The 20,548-nt window shown below is 41.9% G+C and overlaps 1 protein-coding gene across 14 annotated transcripts in view; it reads left to right on the top strand.

Moving 5' to 3' along the window:
- VWA3B (von Willebrand factor A domain containing 3B) overlaps positions 1-20,548 on the top strand; it is a 225,676-nt gene that overhangs the window by 181,528 nt on the left and 23,600 nt on the right. For all 14 annotated transcript variants that reach the window (XR_010149071.1, XR_008546486.2, XR_008546484.2 and 11 more), the window contains one exon: positions 2,375-2,576. Coding sequence is in view for 8 of the 14 variants with exons in the window: in XM_054678679.2 (XP_054534654.1) it covers positions 2,375-2,576 (202 nt within the window). In the remaining 6 variants the exon portion in view is untranslated. The remainder of the gene's footprint in view (positions 1-2,374; positions 2,577-20,548) is intronic.

The raw sequence follows: 20,548 nt of genomic DNA, 5'->3' as shown, positions 1-20,548 counted from the left end.
GGGTAGTATGGACATTTTAACAATTAAGTCTTTCAATCCATGAACACAAAATGTCTTTTTTATTAAGTCATAAGTTGATATAACAACTTATGACTTAAAATCTATTCTTTAAGTTCACTGATTCTTTCTTCTGCTTAATCACATCTGCTGTTGAACCCCTCTAGTGAATTTTTCAATTCAGTTATTGTATTCTTCACCTCTAGAATTTCTATTTGGTTTTTTTTATAGTTTCTGTCTCTGTTGATATTCTCATTTTGTTCATGCATCACTTTTCTGAGTTGTATTTGTTGTCTCTTTTCTTTTAGCTCATTGAGCATCATTAACATTGTTGTTTTGAATTATTTTTCAGGTAATTAATATATCTCCATTCCTTTTTTTTTTTTTTTGCTTTGTAATTAGTATATTAAGGAGACAATATAGTTCAAGAATTGCTTAAATTCTGATACCCAGATTTAAGCATGTGAACATATGAGACTTTTAAACATACAATTAAAGCTATTCATCATAATTTGCTATACTACCAACATTACTTTGGAGCGTAAGTCAAATGGTTTCAAGTAATCCTGTAACATACCTAAAGAACACCTTCCTATATTACGCATGCAAATTCTCCACGTAAAGGTCTTTTCACTTTAATTTCTATGTTACCCAGCTCTGAAGTCACTACTCAGGCTTATCATGGTCCACAGACAAGAAGGGGGGCAAATGACCAGGACTGGTCAAGAATATATCTCCATTTCTTTGGGACCAATTTCTAAAGATTTATTTTGCTCATTTGATTGGGCCATTTCCTCATATCTTTGTGTGCTTTTCCCTACATTTTTTATGCCTTATGATATTTAGTTGATAATATGACATTTGAAAAAACAGCTATCTCATCCGATTTTCACAAACTGGCCTCTTACAGGTGAAGGGCTTCACCAATTATCCCAGCTAGAGATTTGGGGGACTCTCTGAAACCTTTTCTGGGGATGTGTCTTCTCTGGGCTTGTGTGTGTTATTTCCCAGTGAAAAAGATTTGCCCGTTTCTTTCAGGAGCCTGTAATATCTTGCTCCCCCTGGTGTCTCTCTGAAGTACTGCAGTATCTCCAATGCTGTAACAAGCTGTGACACTCATTTCTGTTCTCAGAGGTCCCAACCTGACATGCAAAATATACCACTGTTCTCATCAGCATTCTGAATCAGGCAAGACGGAAACCTATTTCTTCAGAAGTCCCCCAAAACACAAGAATTTTGAATGTGCATTCCACTCTCTTCTCCAAAGGAGGAGCCAGGATTGGGGAGTTTTCTTCCAATTGCATCACATTGTTTTGGGGAGGAGGAGAGGTTAGGGCAGGCAAAATGCAACAAGCTTTCTTACTCTCCTTCATGCAGCTTTTCTTGGGTTTGTACCTGTCTGAGATGCCACAACCTCTTCATTTGTTTCTGGAATTCTCGCAAAGGCAATTTGGTTCATATATTGTTAAGTCAGTGTCTCCGTAGGGGAATGAGGGCCTGGGTTTTTATTCCACCATCTTGCTGACATCATTCCAATAAGAATGTTTTGCTGTCTTCTGGGTACGAGTTTGTTTGTGGACGGAGTCCTGTGCTTGTGCTGAGTTTAGACTGTTCTCTTCCAATATCCAACATCTAAAGAAATAAGTGATGCTTTCAGCAATAAGAGTGATAATCATGAATTGTTTTCTTTCTCCCTACCCATTCCGTTCCAGCAGTGTCTGACTCAGAAGCAGCTCAGACTGGAAACAGAATCCAGGACCTGGGCCATCACACCACACTAGCTTCCCCTGGAGTCCCACCGCCTGCTTATCAGCCATAGAAAGTTTGGCTTCTGTTCTTTATGTACCAAAACAGCAAAGCCAAATAGTTTAGACTTATTTAGGCTTGCAAAGAGGAAAGGAGATAAAAATAGCTAAAATGAGCTAGTATAAGAATCACTGCACTGAGGCAAATATTTGGGTTTGTTTTGCTTTGCTTTGTTTTTCAGAGTCACTGCTAGGCATATTTGTGTGAAATCTCTTTGAAGCCCATGTTTGGTTCTGCCAGATGTCAGGCTCCAAATACGGAGAAAAAAAATGCTGAAAATTTTATGTGTATCATACTTCTTTAAAATCAGATAACCTAATGAGGTAATAGGGAAAAGTGCCTACCATAATTCACAGAGATGGTTATTTCTAACCTTTGCAAGCTACCAAAGTCCTGATAGAGCAGAGGGCATGGCTATGATGCTGTCATCTGACACCTGACACTAGCTTCAACAGATGTTTCTCAGGGGAGAATTTCTTAGGAAACCATCTTACCATATTTTTTTATTATAGTCATTTTCTTTGCTTTTTGTTTCTTCCTCTCTTTTTTTGTTTGTTTGTTTGTTTTTTAGGTTAGATGCAAACAAACCAATACAGTACTTGGAAAACAAAACAGTTTTAAACCAGGCTTTAGAACGGTTGAATTGGCCCATTTCACTGAAAGAGCTGTCAATGCTGGAAAGTGAAATCCTAGCTGGGAAAATGTACATCCAGCAGGCCATGGAACTCCAGGAGGCTGCCAAGAAGAATTATGCAAACAAGGCCCCGGGAGAGGTGGGTGCCCTGGAGGTCTCTGTCTTTCCTCCCTCTCTGCCTATCCCAAGTCATTACCATTCCTACATTGGCTTCCTTCTCTGTCTCCCACTCCCCGCCACACTGATTTCTAAAAGTGTTAGAGCCAATCCAGTTAAGGTCTCAGTACTTTTTTTCATCATAAAGGAAATGCCATTCGATTGTACTATGGACTTATTTTTAAAACAATACGTCTTTTAATTGAAAAAAAAAAGCTAAATAGAAGTATAATGTAGTGATTAAAAGCCTGGACTTTCACAGGAGCCAGACCAAGAACTAGCCGCAGATCTACCGTCTAACCTGTGTGTGATTTTGGTTACTCAGTCTCTTTAAACCTCAGTTTTCTTACTTGTAAAATAAGAGTATTAATAGTATCCATCTCATAGGGTTGTTATAAAGAGTAATGAACATGTGAAGTGCTTAGTATTGAAAGCTCCCCATAAGTGTTTGCAATTATTTTTTTATAATCATTAATAAAGCAAACCTTCTAGAAAGAAAAATAATTTATAATCTGATTGCCTTATTGCTACCACTTGGGAGCCTTTCCGTTTAGTTTTTTTTCTCCTCCAATGTTTTCTACATAGGTGCAATCAGAGTGTCCATAATTATTGTATATTCTGCTTTTAAATTTAGCATTATTTCATAGACTTTCTCTGTGTTTTTATTGAATTGTCAGATTCATATGGGTGATGGTTACATAATATTCCATGGTGTGAATATACCCTGGTTTATTTGATTCTTCACTAAATGTTAAACATTTATAGTTATTTTCCAGTTTTCTGCTTTCTCACATAATATTTGCATGACTCCTGTGGTGCACAGTTGAATTATTTTGTTAAGATACAGCCTTAGAAGTAGTATTTCTGGATCAAAGAGTATAAACATATGGAGTCTATAAATACACATGGCCAGTGTGAAACCCACTCTCTGACTATACATGGGTGTGTGTGGACGGTGCTTTGTTTGAATGTGTCCCCCAGAGTTCATGTGTTGGAAACTTGATCTCCCTTGCAGCAGTGTTGGATGTGGGACGGTTAAGAGGTGCGTGTGGGAAAAACAGCTCTCTCAGCCGGTGCTCTCGCACCGCAACAACAATCATCAACAGGGAAGAAGGCTTCTGTGACCAAAGGTGTGGGGGATTTCCCCACACATACCAAGCGGCAGACACCGCTTGGTTCTCCTCCAATTCAACTCTGACACTACCTACCTAGAGATGACATCAGATCCCACAGGTTGAGGGCTCAGTCCCCAAGACTGGCCCTCCCAACACATCAGTCACAAGTCTGGGCCTCCAGAACTTCTGACTGACCCGCTTCAAGTTAGGGTTCCCACAACTCCCTCTTTGAGTTTGATTAATTTGTGTGAGTGGCACACAGAACTCTGGGAAACACCAACGTTTAGCAGTTTATTATAAAGGATATTACAAAGGATACAGATGAAGAGATGCATCATGTGAGCGATGCAGGAAGGGTGCAGAGCCTCCTTTCCCTGAGTGCTCTCCCTGGGTGGGCCACCCTCCAGGAGCCTCCATGTGTTCAGCTGTCAGTAAGCTCTCCAAACCCTGTCCTTTTGGGTTCTTATGGAGGCCTCATTACTTAGGGATGATCGATTAAAGCATCAGCTCTAGTGATCAACTTACCTTCAGCCCCTCTCCCCTCCTGGAGGTTGGGGGTTGGCGCTGAAAGTCTTAACTATCTAATCCTACCTTGGTCTTTCCGGTGACCAGCCCCACCCTGAGCCTACCCAACAAAGACACACAAAGAACAGTACTTCAGAGACCCGAAGGATGTTAGGAGTTATGAGCCAGGAATCATGGAAGAAAAGAAATGTATATCTATATGCCATATAAATATATATATGCCGTGTAAATATATATATGCCATAATACCACAAGCTGGCTAGACCGTGAGGGCTCTGGTCATAAATGGACCAATGCCATTATCACAGGGGTGGATTCCTTATTAAAGGAATTCCTTATTAAAGAGCTTGGATCTCTGTTGTACACTCTGTCTATCCCATGTGATGCCTTCTGCCAGGTTATAGGCAGCAAGATGGCCCTCACCAGGTGCTGGCCCCTTAATCTTGGACCTCCCAGCTTCTAGAACAGTGAGCCAGTAAGTTTCCGTCTATTATAAATTACCCAGTTGGTGGTATTCTCACAGCAGCACAAAACAAACTAAGAGAGATCTGGAATAGTTCATCCAAAATCTTACTAAATCCTAGATAATTTTCAGATGTTCACCACATTATAGTCTAAAAATCATTCCCAAAGATCTGACCTTTCAGGTTCATCATCTTTGGTTCAGTCTTTGCCAAGTGATACTGGTTTAGCCTGGCTTAAAATTCTCTTTTTGATGCTCTAGATTCTTGTGTTTTGTTTCATTTTGTTTTGTTTGTTCTCTTTCATTTTATTCTTTCTTCTGAAAATCACATTTTTTCTTCAGTGTCAAAAGCTATGTCTTTTGTGCAGAATGTAAAACTTTTATCACAGAAGGTCATATGTCTAGTAATGTTATTCAAACAAAATGACTTCCTCAAAGAATTATTCAGTGTTTCTTTGGGAAGTACCGTCTGACACCCCCAGACATTTCTCTGTCTATTTACCTTCCTCGCCTGCATGCCCTGTGGGCACCTAAGACTCAGGAGGACCAAGAGTGAATTACCTGCCTCTCCTTGAAAAGATGATCTTCTTCTCATTGTGCTTTTCCCTGTCTGCTTGCTCTTTCATTTATTCATTGAAATATTTATGAGTGCCCATGAGATGCCAAGCACTATTCGAAGCACTGGGAGTACCTAGAACACAACAGACTTAGTCCTTAGACTATCCTAATTTGAACGAGGATGACAGACCATGGCCAGTCCCAGGTGTTGAGCTGTGGAGACCCTGCTGCCTAACAGCAGAATTTGCTGGCGTATTCTTTTATCTATACTTTATATTAAATTTGCAAATAGGAAGTGTTGCGAATGGAGTGAAAAGAAGCCTCTTGTGATTCAGAGCAGAGATAATTGTGTTCCACTGAGTTCATCTGGAATTCTGGCAATCAAGCTCGTTGTTTACAACATACGAATTAATTGAATTAATTGTTCTATTTCTTTCTTTTCTTACTACAAAATGGGAATAAAAATAATTCCCGTAATTTCTTCATCCAAAAATCATGGATAAGATTCTGCACATGGGACAGGTGCGCTCAGGCGTCGAGTAGCCTCTCTCATTCTTTTCTGTCTCCTTGGGATCTCCCAGGGGGATACCTTATATTGGACACAAAGTGGGGATTTGTTAGCTGTGTTGAATGCATGGGCCCAGCCTAATGGAGGAGACATTGCGCCAGAGCATCACCGCCATGAAAGCCAAGAACTGGTCTGGCCTTATTTGTAGCTGTGTCCATGGCACTAACAGTGAAGCCCAGTGCCCAGGGGCCACTCAACAATGTGTATTGAATGAGTGAAATGCAGACCCTTACAGCCTTTCACTGTATTATAAATACAACAGAGGCACCCCCAGAGAACAACTGGAAGATGGGGAAAAGTGACCTGACTGGGCAGTTAGGGAAGGCTTCACTAATCCAGTTTGGCCCAGAAGGATGCCTAGGAATTGGGGACTGGGCTGCGAGAAGTGTTTGGAGTGAAAGAAACAGCCTGGGCTCAGGCAGGGATGTGGGGAAGAACACAAAGTATTCCCTGGGGAACGTGGCAGGAGAGACGGTGGGCATGGGAGGAGGTACCAGAAAACAAGGTACTTGAACTCTGCTGGGGTCAGGAACTTATGCCTGTAGGAAATGGACACCAGGGAGGGGTTTTCAGCAAGTCAAGGACATTCACGGATGTGTGTTTTAGAAAGATTATTCTAACAGTGAGCTGACGCCCAACGTAAAAGACCAAAATCTGGTGCAGCGCTCCCCTTGAGAGGTGTTGAGTCCTTGAGCCAGGTAGGAACACTGGGGAGAGAACAGGTAACAGAGACATGGGTTATGGGAAAGGAGGACATGTGGGGCAAAGTTGAAGATGCTCACAAAACTTCTGCCTTGGACAACTGTAGGAGCAGAAGCACTGCTACCCCTTCCATCCTTCCTCTGCTCCTCAGGGAGACAGGTGCACCCTGGCCAGCCTGTCCCATCACATGTCATCCTCTAACCGTCTGCCACATGTTTGTTTACTTCGCAGCACACTTCACTACCTGACATTATGTACACTTTTGTTTACAGTCTGTCTTCCCCACTGAAATAAGGGTGGGACTTGGTTTGTGGTGCTGTAGGTGCTCCCAGAGCCTAGAATCGTGGTGGGCACGTTGTAGGCATGCATACATATTTCAATGAATAAATGAAAGAACAAACACAGAAGAGGCACAGTGAGAGGAAAAGCAGATTTTCGGGGAAAGGTAGTTCACTTTCAGCGCTCCTGATTCTTAGATACCCGTGTGGCACACAGGTGAGAGAGGCCAGTAAACAGCCACATGTCTGGAGTTTAGGAGAGAGGCCAGAGTTAAGGAGATAGATTTGGAGGTAATTTCAGCATAGGTGTCCCTAGGTAACTGGGGGAGAGGTCACATCTGGTGACTTCTCCTCAGAGATCTTTCCACTCGTGGCATGGCTCTCTGCAGTGGAAGATTTTGAATGTTGTTTTCTTGCAATGATACTTCTCCTTTCCATGTGTGATAGATTCTGAGACTTCAAAATGCCATTACTGTCACACCCCGCAGATTCGATTTCGTGACCCACTAACAGGACTCAACCTTTGGTGTGTGAAGCTCCAGGTTTCAAGGCCTTCTGAGATCCTGGGGTGAAAAATGCATCAGAGATGCAAGTCATTTTTCCTGATTTATATGTAAATACAATCTCATTTTAAATTCTTTTAGCAAAGGTCAAAACTTTTGATGGATGAGTATAAATTGCCATGAAAGAGCCCCTCTGTTCATCATTAAGCACCCCCATGAGCTGACTGATAACAAGCAGCAAAATGGGGATGAGACCATTCGGAGTGGGCTGCCCACATGTGTCCAGAGGGCTGTGGCCACTGCATTCGGAGTGGGCTGTCCACGTGTGTCCAGAGGGCTGTGGCCGCTGCGTTCGGAGTGGGCTGCCCACGTGTGTCCAGAGGGCTGTGGCCACTGCGTTTGGAGTGGGCTGCCCACGTGTGTCCAGAGGGCTGTGGCCACTGCGTTTGGAGTGGGCTGCCCACGTGTGTCCAGAGGGCTGTGGCCACTGCGTTTGGAGTGGGCTGCCCACGTGTGTCCAGAGGGCTGTGGCCACTGCGTTTGGAGTGGGCTGCCCACGTGTGTCCAGAGGGCTGTGGCTGCTGCGTTCAGAGTGGGCTGCCCACATGTGTCCAGAGGGCTGTGGCCATTGCGTTTGGAATGGGCTGCCCATGTGTGTCCAGAGGGCTGTGGCCACTGCATCCGGCCTGCTCCAGGGCACGTTATGGAGTCTGGATGACCGGGGCTTTCTGATACCCTCATCTGGAACAGGGTTGGCCCCCCGCCCATAGCTGCCTTGCCGATTCCTAAGTTTGGGGCAGCTTCATGATTTTTCTGTCAGTAAGAACCAGCGGAGGGAAGGAGACACGGCAACAAATGCTGTGTCCAGGGAGCCTGTGCCTGCTTTTTATGCTCCAGCTTCCACAGGCAGTTCCTGGCTGGCCCCAGATGAGACCTAAAGTGAGAGCCGTTATTCCCACCCGCTCTGCCTGGCATCCTGCACAGGGCACATTCCATGCTTGACTGTGTGATGGTTTCCACCTATTTCCATAATCCACTGGCTTCGTGGTGTCCCTGGAGATGGGCACTTGGCTCACTGACTACATAATGACAGGAGAAATCTTAAGTCTGAAATTTTAAATTCCCTTTGAAAACTCCCCTCCCTAGCACCCCTCATGTTACTGTGATTGCAGATTTCACCCTCACTAGCCAATCCAGAGCCCTCAGAGCTGAACGATAGGGGAAGTTGCCAGAGGGCATCTATGAATTATAATTAATCCTCCCTGGGAGCCTGGTCTAGGGCAGCCCAGCTGTGCTGTCCTCCAACATTTTCTGAATAAATAAAGATTGTTCTCCAGGGCAAATCCTTTGGCCCAGAAAGATCAGAAAGGCTCTCTCACCCATAACCTTGACTGCTTTGGAAAATCTGGAGGTAGAAAATATTTTTAAGCTGAAAGCATCTCTAAAGGAGGCCGTGGAAAGTTACCCACACCACTGGCTGCACACGTTTCCTTCTCAAAGCCGTGACTGGCAAGGAAGCTGGAGCCTATGGCCTTCAGGGGTGGGGAACTGAGTGCTCTGCTCCGGGAGAAAGAGAGCGTTAGGAAAATGCACACAGGGAGGCAGGCATGGGCGAGGCTGAATGAGGTGGAATTAGGAGAAGGAAGAGAAGAGATCATTTGCTGTTGAGAACATTCTGTTGGGTTGTGACTTTGACACTATACACGCAGGAAGATGTTAGCTGAGGAGACAGAGGAAAGTGTCTTTCAGTTATCAGTTATGTAAAATAAACTCAGAATATATACAGCTGTTATCTGTGTCCCAGATAGTAAATGAACCAATTGTCATTCTTGAATTGTAACCTTTTTTTTTTTTTTTTACAGTCCATTAACGGGAGGTGTGAGGCATCACACCCTAACTGACTAGTCAGCCTTTCTAATTCCACTAGTAAAAACTTTAGTCTGTTTTGCTGATATTCAGGTCTGTTGGGAAGACTAGCTCCCTAGTGGCTGTGAACTGTTCTCCAGTGGAACAAGATCTACTGATGTTGAAACAGGAAAATTTCCCTGACCCCTTCATGGGACTTGCAAAGAGGGTGGCTTCTTTACTCAGCCCGTGGCTCTCACCCCCTCTCGGGAGAGGGAGCACGCAGGTGAGTGGGTGCAGGGGCCAAGATGAGTACTTCTGGGTGCCGGCAGGAGCAGAACTCTGTGTGGCCCCAAGGCAGCTTCTAGAGGAGTACCCACAACCCCTGGAGCCCCAGAGGGCGTGTGTTACAGTGCTCCTTTAGTTTTGCTGTCCACAGATGGCTAAGTGTTTAAGTCCTTGGTGTGACAGCCCGCTGTATCCCTAGCTCTTGTTCAGCATGCAGGAAGAATCAGGTCACACGAACAAATTGAAGATGGTAAATACAGGGGATTTTATTGCTGATGAAAGTGACTCTCAGCAGGATGGAGAGCTAGAAAGGGGATGGAGTGGGAAGGTGGTCTTCCCCTGGGGTTCAGCCATCACTGGCCACACTCTTCTCTGAGGTCCCGCCATCAAGCCATCCCCCTGAAGTCAAGCTGCTTCTCAACAACGTCAGGCTGCTGCTTCTCCTTTCTCCATCTCTGCTACTCCACTGCCAGTGGAGCCTGCAGTTTTTATGGGTACAGGATGGCAGGGGGTGGTGTGGGCCAGAGTGGTTTTGAAAAAGGCAACATTCGAGAAGGAAAACAGGAATGTGGGTCCAGGCTTGAGAGTGGGGCCCTCACTGGGGACTGCTGCCTTCTACCCAGTATTTCCCTGCCTCCTGTCCATATCAGTGGGCAGGAAGTTAACAAGTCTGGGGTGTGCACTGGTGATGTTACCATCACACAGAAGTGATGTGTGCACATTCGGACCATGCCGTCCTCAGACAGCACTGCAGTGATGGTTTAGCATCTGGAAATGGGACCCCTGATGGGCCTCCAGGGCATGTGGCCAGAGTGAAGCTGAAATCCCAGAGGGAGTGAGAGGATGACAAAGAGAAAATGAAGCCCTTCATTACTGTGCCACGTTTAGCTAGGGGTTAGATGGGGCTTTAAGGAGAGAATCCTGCTCAGAAACACCAGTCACTGGAGGAAACTGAAAGAAGGGGGAAAATATCCCCAAACTCTATTTTCTAAAAAGTCTTCTGTCTCATGTCCTGATGTTCAGGAATGGGAAGGTGGGTGTCAACTCTGGGGATCCCTGAGGTGACAAAAACTTAGAACCAGGCTGTCTTTTCATTCTGAAGCTAAAGGCACCCTCCTCGCTGGAGATTCGGCTGGGCAGATGCCAGCACTCTCCTGCCTCTACATTTGTCTTTGTTCCCAACCATGAATTCTACCCAAGCACCCTAAACAGATCTGGGGACAGATTTCCCCTCCCTGTCTGGAGGAAGAAAACGGAGTGTAGAGAGCTTAGCAGGGGCCACTCAGGAAGCAGAATCCAATTCATTCAGCACAAGTGAAGAAACGTTAATGAAGGAACTCTTTGCAGAAGTGAAGGTCAGTCTAAGGCAGTCCATGGGATATTGCAGGACCCCAGGACAAGCAATAGCAGGAAGCTGTTATCATTCCCAGACTTAAAGGGGCAAGGGAAGGAAAGAGTGTTCCTGGAGCCCTAGAGAGAAAGAGCAGGGAGTGGGCAGGACACCAATACCCCGGCTTCCTCCTGCCTTCTGAGCTTGGCGCGTGCCTCAAGACAGCAAAAATTAGGGAGATAGGGTGGTGTGTTCCCTGGGGACCAGCCTCTAGGGGTACAGAGCAGGGCAAGGAAGGGCAGAGAGCAAGGGGGATGCGTGAGTGGGGGCGGAATAGCCAGCCCAGAGAAGTGGATGTCTTGAAAAGTTTTCTTAAAGACTCAGAATTTATTTGCACACCAGTCTTGTGTGAGATGTTTGTGTAAAGTAGGTGGCTGGTAGTGGTTCATACGTCAAGGCAGTGACACGAAAGTGGCTCCCAAGTGTGGCTTTTGTTCATCTCCGGAGTAGCGGGAAATGAATAACTGTATCAGGAACGCGAAATTACAAATCCCAAGCTTTGGTGATTTCCAGATTTAAATATGTAACACACTTCAAATTTTTCTCTCTTTGTTTGTTTGTGTGTTTTTTCCTAAAAGAGCAATAAGGGAATATTTCCTGAGATGACGTTGCAGGTTTACTTTCAAGATAGGGAAATAGTTTTGGATTTTTTTGTTTTTCTGTTTGGAATATAGTATATATTTATTAGATTCCTTTGCTGCTACAAAGAAACGAAGAGAGAGAGAAAAAAAAAAAACCACAAGTTTCTTTTCAGCAAAGCTTTGAGGTAGCTATTTGTTAATGTTTGACTGGAGGTTTTGCTTTCAGGGTGATTAACTGTTCTCCACACCCCGGTGCTGCCCTGGGGTCAGGGAGGGGAAGGAATGTTTCCTGGTTCGGGGATCTGTCTGTGGAAGTGTTTCTTGTGCCTCTTAGCCATTCGCACGGCACAAAGCGCCACCAGCTGGGATGAGGCTGAGGCCAGACCACTCACCAGGCCTGTGCCGGGCTCAGGAAGCAGCGCCTGGAGAGGGAGGTGGAAACTGCACTGGGGTTTTGGGATGCGTGTTACTGGCTGTGTGTTTTCACGAGTTATACTATGCCCCGGGGAGGCGGGGGAAAACCTCACAAAGCACTCCTCTACATCCCTTTGGTTTTTAAGGCAAGGCTAAGTGCCTAAGACTACTGGAAAGGAAGGGGATCAAAACCCCCTTAAGCCTTGGCCGGCCAGGCAGCACTGCCAGCTTTCCCTTGAGCCCCCGCCCAGATGTGCCGTACTTGATAGCAGCTCACAAGAAGACCTTGCTGCTTCTTCAAGAAGACCTTGCTGCTTCTTCAGGGCTCATGCAGGAAATTCCACTTAGAGCTTCACTTCTTTAGCACGATATTTGCCTTCTGTTAAAGTGCAAATGCCCTGGGAAGGAAGGCACTAATTCGTTTGCCATGGACCACTCGCTCCCCGCCCCGGAGATGCTGGGCAGGAGTTTGCCACTCCTGATTTCTATTTTCCTGTAAGCTCTTTTCTCATTCTCTCTCCAGTCCATTTTTCAAAGGGATGCAGAGTCTGGATACTTTCTGGGTGGATGAAATCCCTCTAAATCTAAATGAGCGGGGAGAGAGTGAGTTCCCAAACGCTTCAGGTTAGCCCCGTCCTGTTCACCAAGGTTTTAAAGGGAGTTGAATTATTCACAGAGACAGTTTGCAAATGTCCCGGTCTTTTAATTAAGTGTCCTAGAAAGGGGAAAGGTCAGCACCTGTCTGAACCTACACACATTCCTTTGATTAGAGCAGTGACAGACTTTACATGGCCTTAAGGACAAACGTGGACAAAGAAGCATGTTGGAGCTGCTGTTACGACAATTTGGGGATTGTATATGCTGGAGTTCAATGATTTAGGGCAGGAAAAGTATTTAGTAGTGGGTGTTTTTAACAAGATTTTGAGCCAAAGATTAGTTCTAGTTAACTTGTAGAAATGTGTTCTGTACCCAGTGTAGAGGTATGCTGCTTGTTACATGGAAAATTTTAAAGCATCAAACCTTTAGTCATTTTACTATCTCCACCACCATGTCCAAGAGCATGACCTTGAAATTAAGTCACGAAATGAAAAGAGGGTCACACCATTTGGGGCCCTTGTCCATATCACCTAAGATTGAATCTGACAAGGAAGTGAATTGGATTATCTGAATTTTGTAGACAAGGCTAAATCAAATTACTTAGCACACAGCATCCCTCCTGCTGGTGTCATTGCTCGTGGGACTTCCTCACTGAAACTGGTGGGCGGCTATTCTTGTGTGCCTGAGTCTAAACATATGTTGGCTTATTTGTTTGAGAGCTAGCCTTTCCTGCTGTCTCTCTATTCCCTCTGACTTTCATCACCCATGGGTTTCTTTTTAGACCTCAGTAGTTTGCATGTATTTTGTGTGCATGTATAGGCGAGGTATGGCAGAAAAGAAATGGAGTTGGGAGACGTTCTTTGACGTTAACTGTATAGCACCCCGAAGTCTTTGGCAAAATTCAAAACCAGCAGGATGTCATCTTTCTGGAACAAAGTTGTCAATATTCTGGCTGAAGGGATGGCACCTCTAGCTGCCCTGGGGAGATGTCTTTTCATCCTGGGAAGCCTATGTTCTGTTTCTGTGGGATGAGCCATTATACTGAAGCTGGCCATTGTGCTTCATCTGTGTTGTAGTTCAACTGACTGTGCCATGATGCAAATGAATCATCATGTAGGCCATGGTGAATAATTCCTTCCATAAAGTCCCATGCTGTGGAATCAACCAGAAATGAATTCTTGCCAATAGTAATAACAGTTGGAAACAAAGCAGAGTAAACATGAATTACTTTTTTTTTTTTTTTTTTTTTTGAGACAAAGTCTCACTCTATCACCCAGGCTGGAGTGCAGTGGTATGATCTCGGCTCACTGCAACTTCCGCCTTCCAGGTTTAACTGATTCTTATGCCTCGCCTCCTGAGTAGCTGGGATTACAGGCGCACGGCACCACACCCAGCTAATTTTTGTATTTTTTTAGTACAGACAGGGTTTTGCCATGTTGGCCAGGCTGGTCTCAAACTCCTGGTCTCAAGGGATTCACCCGCCTCAGCCACCAAAAGTGCTGGGATTACAAGTGTGAGCCACCGTTCACAGCCAACATGAATTACTTTTACAGTGTTCTTTAGTATCTGTCCTTGTCCTTTCCAGTGAACTTACAGGCGTATGAATGACTTGAAGGGGAGTGATACTTGTAACCATTTAGAAAGACATTTTCTTAGGCGTCATTTGCAGTGCTAAGAATGAATGCCATAGCATTGCTACCATTCATTGCCACCCAGGCAGGGGGAAGCTCTTCACAGAGTGAATGGCTGTTCTCTATCAGAAGAATTGGGAAGTGAGTGATAACTATAGAAAAAAAGAGTTATCTGATTATTTTAGTCAACTCACCTCCCAGATTTATACCTTTAAACCCATTCTGAAAATGTAGAAAGCAATCTCCTCGGTTAGCTTCTGGCTAAGAAATTGAGAGAATCAATATTTGGAATCTAGAGATGAAAGAGGGCTAGTTAAATAAATTATGTGACTCTACTCATTCAGAATTTTAAAAAGGAACTTTAAATGTATCTAGGCATAGGTTCTAAGAATGACTTCTCATACTAATGAAATCTAAGAGGTAGAAATGCCTTCCCAGAATCGATGTGGACATCTTTGCGGAATCAGGTTTTTATTCGTCTGGAGACAGACAGACTGGTGGTCTCAGTGACCAAAGTATCTTCCCAGCCAGCTGGTCTTTGACATGAACACTGGTGACCTGAAGCAAGGTGGCTTTTCTGTAAAGGCTTTAAACTTTATGGAAAAGTGAGGTTTTTAAGTAACAGTTGATTTAGCATGGCAGGCTCCAGATTCTGAAGACTCTAAATTCTATCCATTATTAGAACACTTTACACAGTCTTCCATTGAAGAAATGACTGTAGGAAGCTGTGCTTGGGCATCCCACTGGAGTATGAAGATGGAAAAACTGTGCTACTCATGTTCTCAGTTGTGGCTGGTGCATTTCTCTCATCTTGTGGGAACTGCCAGCAAGGGTAGCAGGCTTGCATCCTGGCCTTATACATACATCCTAACAGTTTCTCCAAGAGTGTAGATTAGACCCTCCTAAACAGAAATAGGGAACTAGGAAGTGGTAGAGATTATTTAATTTGTTGCCTTACTTTGCATATGCAGAAACTGAGGCCCAAGAAGGCTGAGCAGTTGCCCAAAGTCCCATACCAGGTGGGCAGCACCCAATCCTGTTTCTCCTGCCTCCTAGTCCAGCTCCTTCCTCTGAGGTCATTTCAAGCCACAGTTGGCCATTTTGAACCTCGCACTAGAAAGAATGCTTAGGTTTCTCCTCTGGGTGAAAGTTCAGGAATAAGCAGGTGACATTCACCACCCACCAGTGATGGTGAATTCTCTTTGATGTACTGATTGCCTCAGCAAATGTGCAAATTCCACAAGTAGGGAGGGACCCAAGCAAAGTTTGGCTAAATGTGAGCATCGTAAACAAAAGAATATAGTTCACCATCCATTTTTGTCCGTGGCTGCAGAGGCTACAAGCAACGCAGGTCTGAAGACTTCCCACAGTCCCTGTAAGAGACCTTAACCCCTCAGCTTATTTATTCTCCACTTCTGAGGACGTGGCTCTTAAGTTTTCATCTCTGAGGTTATAAACGGTATTTCCACTTATTTTAATGAACCTAAAAAGCATCTCCAAACAGGTCCAAATGATAGATGGCTACAACAGAACCCAGTCATATCAGGGCACCGTGGAAACGAGCCCACTTATTTCCAGAACCCAAACTGTATTGAACATGAATAATAACCCAAGAGCAAATGGTGTTCAGACTGCCTGAAATTATTTAAATTTTTATAGCCAACTGCCTCATAAATTAGAGACTTTCTTAAGAGGAGGCCTGCAAATGAACTCATAAAGTATGCATTGAATATTTTATTTATGATACAACTATAGCACGGCAAATACATAGCTATAGCTATATAGCTATATCACTGCAAAAAGGTGGCATCAAAATGTCTGAGCAAACACTTTATATTGGACTTTGTGTCATGGAGAAGAGGAGCATTTGATGGTCTGAAAAGGGGAGACACTTGAGAATTATTTTGCCAGGCACTCCAATTGGGATGGAGGACTAATTTCTTTAAGAGACTCAAGAATTATAATAAGTTTATGGTTAGGAAAGAAAAAAAATGAGTAAAAATCTAGGATGGAAAATCCCCAGTTTCAGCAGTGTAGCGATTTGGAGAAAAAGTCCTATGTGGTTTATCTTTTGATTTGTAGATGGATTCGGAAGCTCCTGTACTCATTCAGTCATTCAGCCCACTACAGTATATGCAAAATATTATGAGTGGTTATGTAGAGCAAACCAAAAACATTTTTACCTTAAAAAAAAGATCTGTAGAAGTATAATTTGTACCCTCATGAAGGTTACCTATTTCAACTCAATGACTTCTAATAAAATTGACAAGAGTTTTCAACTTACTACCACAATCCAGTTTTAGAACGTTATCTTCCTCCTAACAAGATCCCTCATGCCCATTTGCAGTCACTCTCTGTTCACACTCTCAGCTCTGGATAACCACTAATCAATTTGTCTCTATATATTTTCCTTTTCTATGCATTTTATAAATAAACGGCTGGATAATATTCCATTGTATGGATATACCACATTTTGTTTATTCATTCCCCAGTTAATGGACATTTGAATTATTTCTACCTTTTTATTATTATGAATAATGCTGATATGAATCCTCATATACAGGTCTTTTTATGGTTATAAATTTTCATTTCTCTTGATGAGGTATATGAAATGAAATTTTCATTTCTCTTGACAGGTCATATGGTAAGTTTGTTTAATTTTTTAAGAAACTGCCAAACTTTGTTCCAAAGTGTCAAAAATCAATTGACTATAAATATAAGGATTTATTTCTGGACTCAGTACTGTTTCACTAATCCATATCACTATCCTATGTCAGTACCACAATTTCTTGATGACAGTAGGTATAGTAAGTTTCAAAAGAAAAAAAAAAGCAAGTCCTCCAAATTTGTTCTTTTTCAACATTTTTTGGGGGGTCATCTGGGTCCTCTGCATTTATAAGTAAATTTTAGATTCAACTTCTCAATTTCTGCAACAACAACAAAAAGAAAATCCAAAAACAAGCAAACAAAAAGCTTGCTGGGATTTTAATATAAATTATAATGTCTATATATCAATTTAGGAACAAATGACTATCTTAATAATATGAAGTCTTCCAATCCATGAACATGATGTGTCACTCTACTTATTAGATCTTTGATTTCTCTCAATGATGTTTTTTAGTTTTGAGTGTATAAGTCTTCCACTTATTTTGATAAATTTATTCCTAAATATATTCTTTTTTGATGCTATTATAAATGAATTTTTTTCTTAATTTCATTTTCAGAGTGCTTATTGCTAATACATAGAAATACAGTTGATTTTTTCAGTACACTTATCTTGTAACATGACACCTTGCTGAACTTGTTAATTAATTCTGGTAGTTTTTGGGTGAATTCCCTGGAGTTTTCACATACAGAATCATGTCATTTATGAATAAAGACAGTTTTACTTGTTCCAATCTGGAGACACCTATTTATTTATTTATGCCTGACTGTACTGGCTAGAACCTCAAATACAATGTTGAATAGAAGTGGTGAGAGTGCCTTACTTTGTTTCTGATCTTAAGGGTAAGTCATCTAGTTTTTCTAAATTAGGTATCATGTTTACTGTAGGCTTTTCATAGATGTCTTTTCTCAAATTGAGAATGTTTTCTTCTATTCCTGGTTTGTTGAGTTTTTATCATAAAAGGGTGTTGGATTTTGTCAAATACTCTTTCTCCATGCATTGAAATAACCATATGGTTTTATCCTTTATCCTATTAATATGGTATATTACATTAATTGTTATCTTTTGTTCTATTAATATGGGTGTTAAACCAGTGTTGCATTCCAGGGACAAATCCGACTTGGCCATTGTATATAATCCTTCTTATACATTACTGGATTTATTTGCTATATTTTCTTATGGATTTTGTGTCTACATTCATGGGGAATATAGGTCTATAGTGTCCTTTTCTTGTGATATATTTGTCTGGTTTGGTGTTCGGTTAGTGATTCCCCTTCTCTTTTCTATATCAATGATCTTCCTAGTAATTTCTAGTTCCCTATGGCTTCTCTTTTCAGTTCTCCAGCCAGAAATCTGGGTTTATTAATATATACCCAGCTCAGTGGCTTCTATTTATTGTGTTTGCATCTGGAGCCAAACAGAGGGTGGAGAGCGAAAGGGAGAGAGAGAGAGAACAATGGGATTTCACTCCACCTTCTCAAAATCACAATGCCACTAATTAGACAGGAAGATTTAGCCTCCTTTAGAGTTTTAGGCTCAAAACATTGCTGCACTGCCACAGGATTGCTTGGCGACTGAGGTGTGAGAATGGAGAATAAAAAGAGGGGAAAATTTTTGTATTCTTTCTGAGTGTTAGGATTTCCTTTTTCCATTTATTAAGCTAGAACTCTAGGATTCTCCTAGAGCTCTGTCTGTCTGGACCCTTCTGCCTATTTCTGGGTTTTGGACCACGCCAAGAGACACTAGAGAGAACAAATGGTAAACCCATCACTAGCTTGGTAGTACTTTGAGTTCTTATCTTCTTTTCCGACCCTTTTACCACTACATGTTTGCTTTTCAGAATCCTTAAATAGATTTTACTTAGAACTCAAGCTCTTTCTCTATGTTATTTCATTTTTCTAGTAATTCATTTTAATATATTTTACAAGAACATTTGTCCTCAAATTGATTGGGAATTAAAAATAATGACTATTCTGGATGATGGAATGAAGGCTACAGGGGATTTTGAAGGGAGAGATGAATGGGGATTGGATATTTCTGTTAACAGTCATCAAGCATAAAAAAATGGAACTTTAGAGTTGGACTTTACAAGTCAAAATGATGCTAATAGTTTCTGCATGTAGTAGACATAGCCATGACATTTACTCCAACTTTGATTCATGTAGTGCCATTTGGAAATAACAAAACAATCTTTTCCTTTCTTTTTCTGAAATTTCCTGGGGGTGACATTGTTCCAGAAAGGTTATAACTGAGCTGGTCTTTGAAGAAATTATTTGCAACAGGAAAAGGACCTTGTTCGTTTTTAAAGATCCTTTTTCTCTGCATTATTCCAATTGGATACATTCTATTGTTTTGTCTTAGAGTACATGGTCTCTTTCTTCTGTTATATCAATTCTATCATTTCTGCTACTGAGTCCTTCCAGATATTATATATTTCACTTCTAAAATTTCAATTTTAATTTAATAGTTTCTATTTCTCTGCTGAAACAAAAAACTACCTTGCCATTTATTTCAAGAGTATTTACCCTTTACCTCATAGACTATGGTTATAATTGCTAATTCAAGGTCTTTATCTGATCATTCCAATATCTGAATCTTCCCAATTTGGGACTCTATTGATTGCCTTTTACCTTGAGAATTGGTCATATTTGCTTTTTTGTTTGTTGAATTTTTTATTGTATAATGGACATTTTGAATATTTTGAATATTATGTTTTAAGATTCTGGATCCTGTTTAAATTCTCTGAAGGAGATTTAATTTTTTTCCATCAGACTTGGTTAGGTTTAGACTGCCAGCTCTGCCTTACCATCTGTGGGCAGTAGTTTCCATGTCAGTTCAGTTTTAGAAGGCTGTGCTATTCACAGCTTAAGTCTGCGTGCATCACTCAAGGTTTATACTGGTAATCTGGGACTTGGGCAATGGTTTACATTGTAGTTCAGTTCTCAAAGCCTTTGCTGTGCTGCTTTGAGTGTTTTCTGCACATGTGTACCTTAGGGGTAGTCCAGGACTTTAATTCATTCATATAGAAAATAAAGGCATTCTCTTCTCCCTCTCTTTCCTCTGTGAGATTTCCAGATTAATTATTAATTTTTATCAAAGTACATGTTTCATATAGTTCGCTATTTTATGATTTGCTATATTTAAACTTTTTATTCCACTATATGAAAAATATTATAATTTTACTCTCATCCCTCCCCTCTTTGTCTCCCACTCCTAATATTGGATATTTACGTTATCTTTTATTCTGTTGGCTGCATTTGTAACATTTTATTTAATATACATAAGCCTCTACTTCTTGATCTATCAGGTTGCATAACTTCTTCAATTCCTGAGTTCACATGGTGGTAATACCTATGCTTTTTCTTTCCCCTTTCATTCCAACCTTTCAAGAGCTACACTTAAACCATCGTGTTGTCAATGTTGTACACTTTCCAAAGGTTCACAGTACGTGTTTAAAATTTTTCATTTAAAAGAGCACGAAAAAGTATTTGTACTATTCTAACTGGATAAATATTGTTCAATACTGGGACAAGTCACAGTTCAGGAGTATATGCCTTCCTTAAGGTCCTATGTGATACACTGGCCAATTGAAGAATGTTAATAGCATCAAGCAAAAGGATTTCTTTACCTTTTCTCCTTCAGTACGTAAATTACGTTACTTGTTTGAATCATTATTTTTGCATATGTTAGATATATATATGCATGCTTGTATATATATATATGCATATATTTCCAAGATTTCTAAGTCCTCTTTTTTCCTGGGAGACTTCCTGCTGTCTGTGACTTGTGCAGACATGTCATTCTTACTGGAAAAGTGCATTTCCAAATAACT

The sequence above is a fragment of the Pan troglodytes genome, chromosome 12, assembly GCF_028858775.2.
Source record: "Pan troglodytes isolate AG18354 chromosome 12, NHGRI_mPanTro3-v2.0_pri, whole genome shotgun sequence".
NCBI lineage: Eukaryota > Metazoa > Chordata > Mammalia > Primates > Hominidae > Pan > Pan troglodytes.
This window is presented reverse-complemented; position numbering and strand designations above follow the sequence as displayed.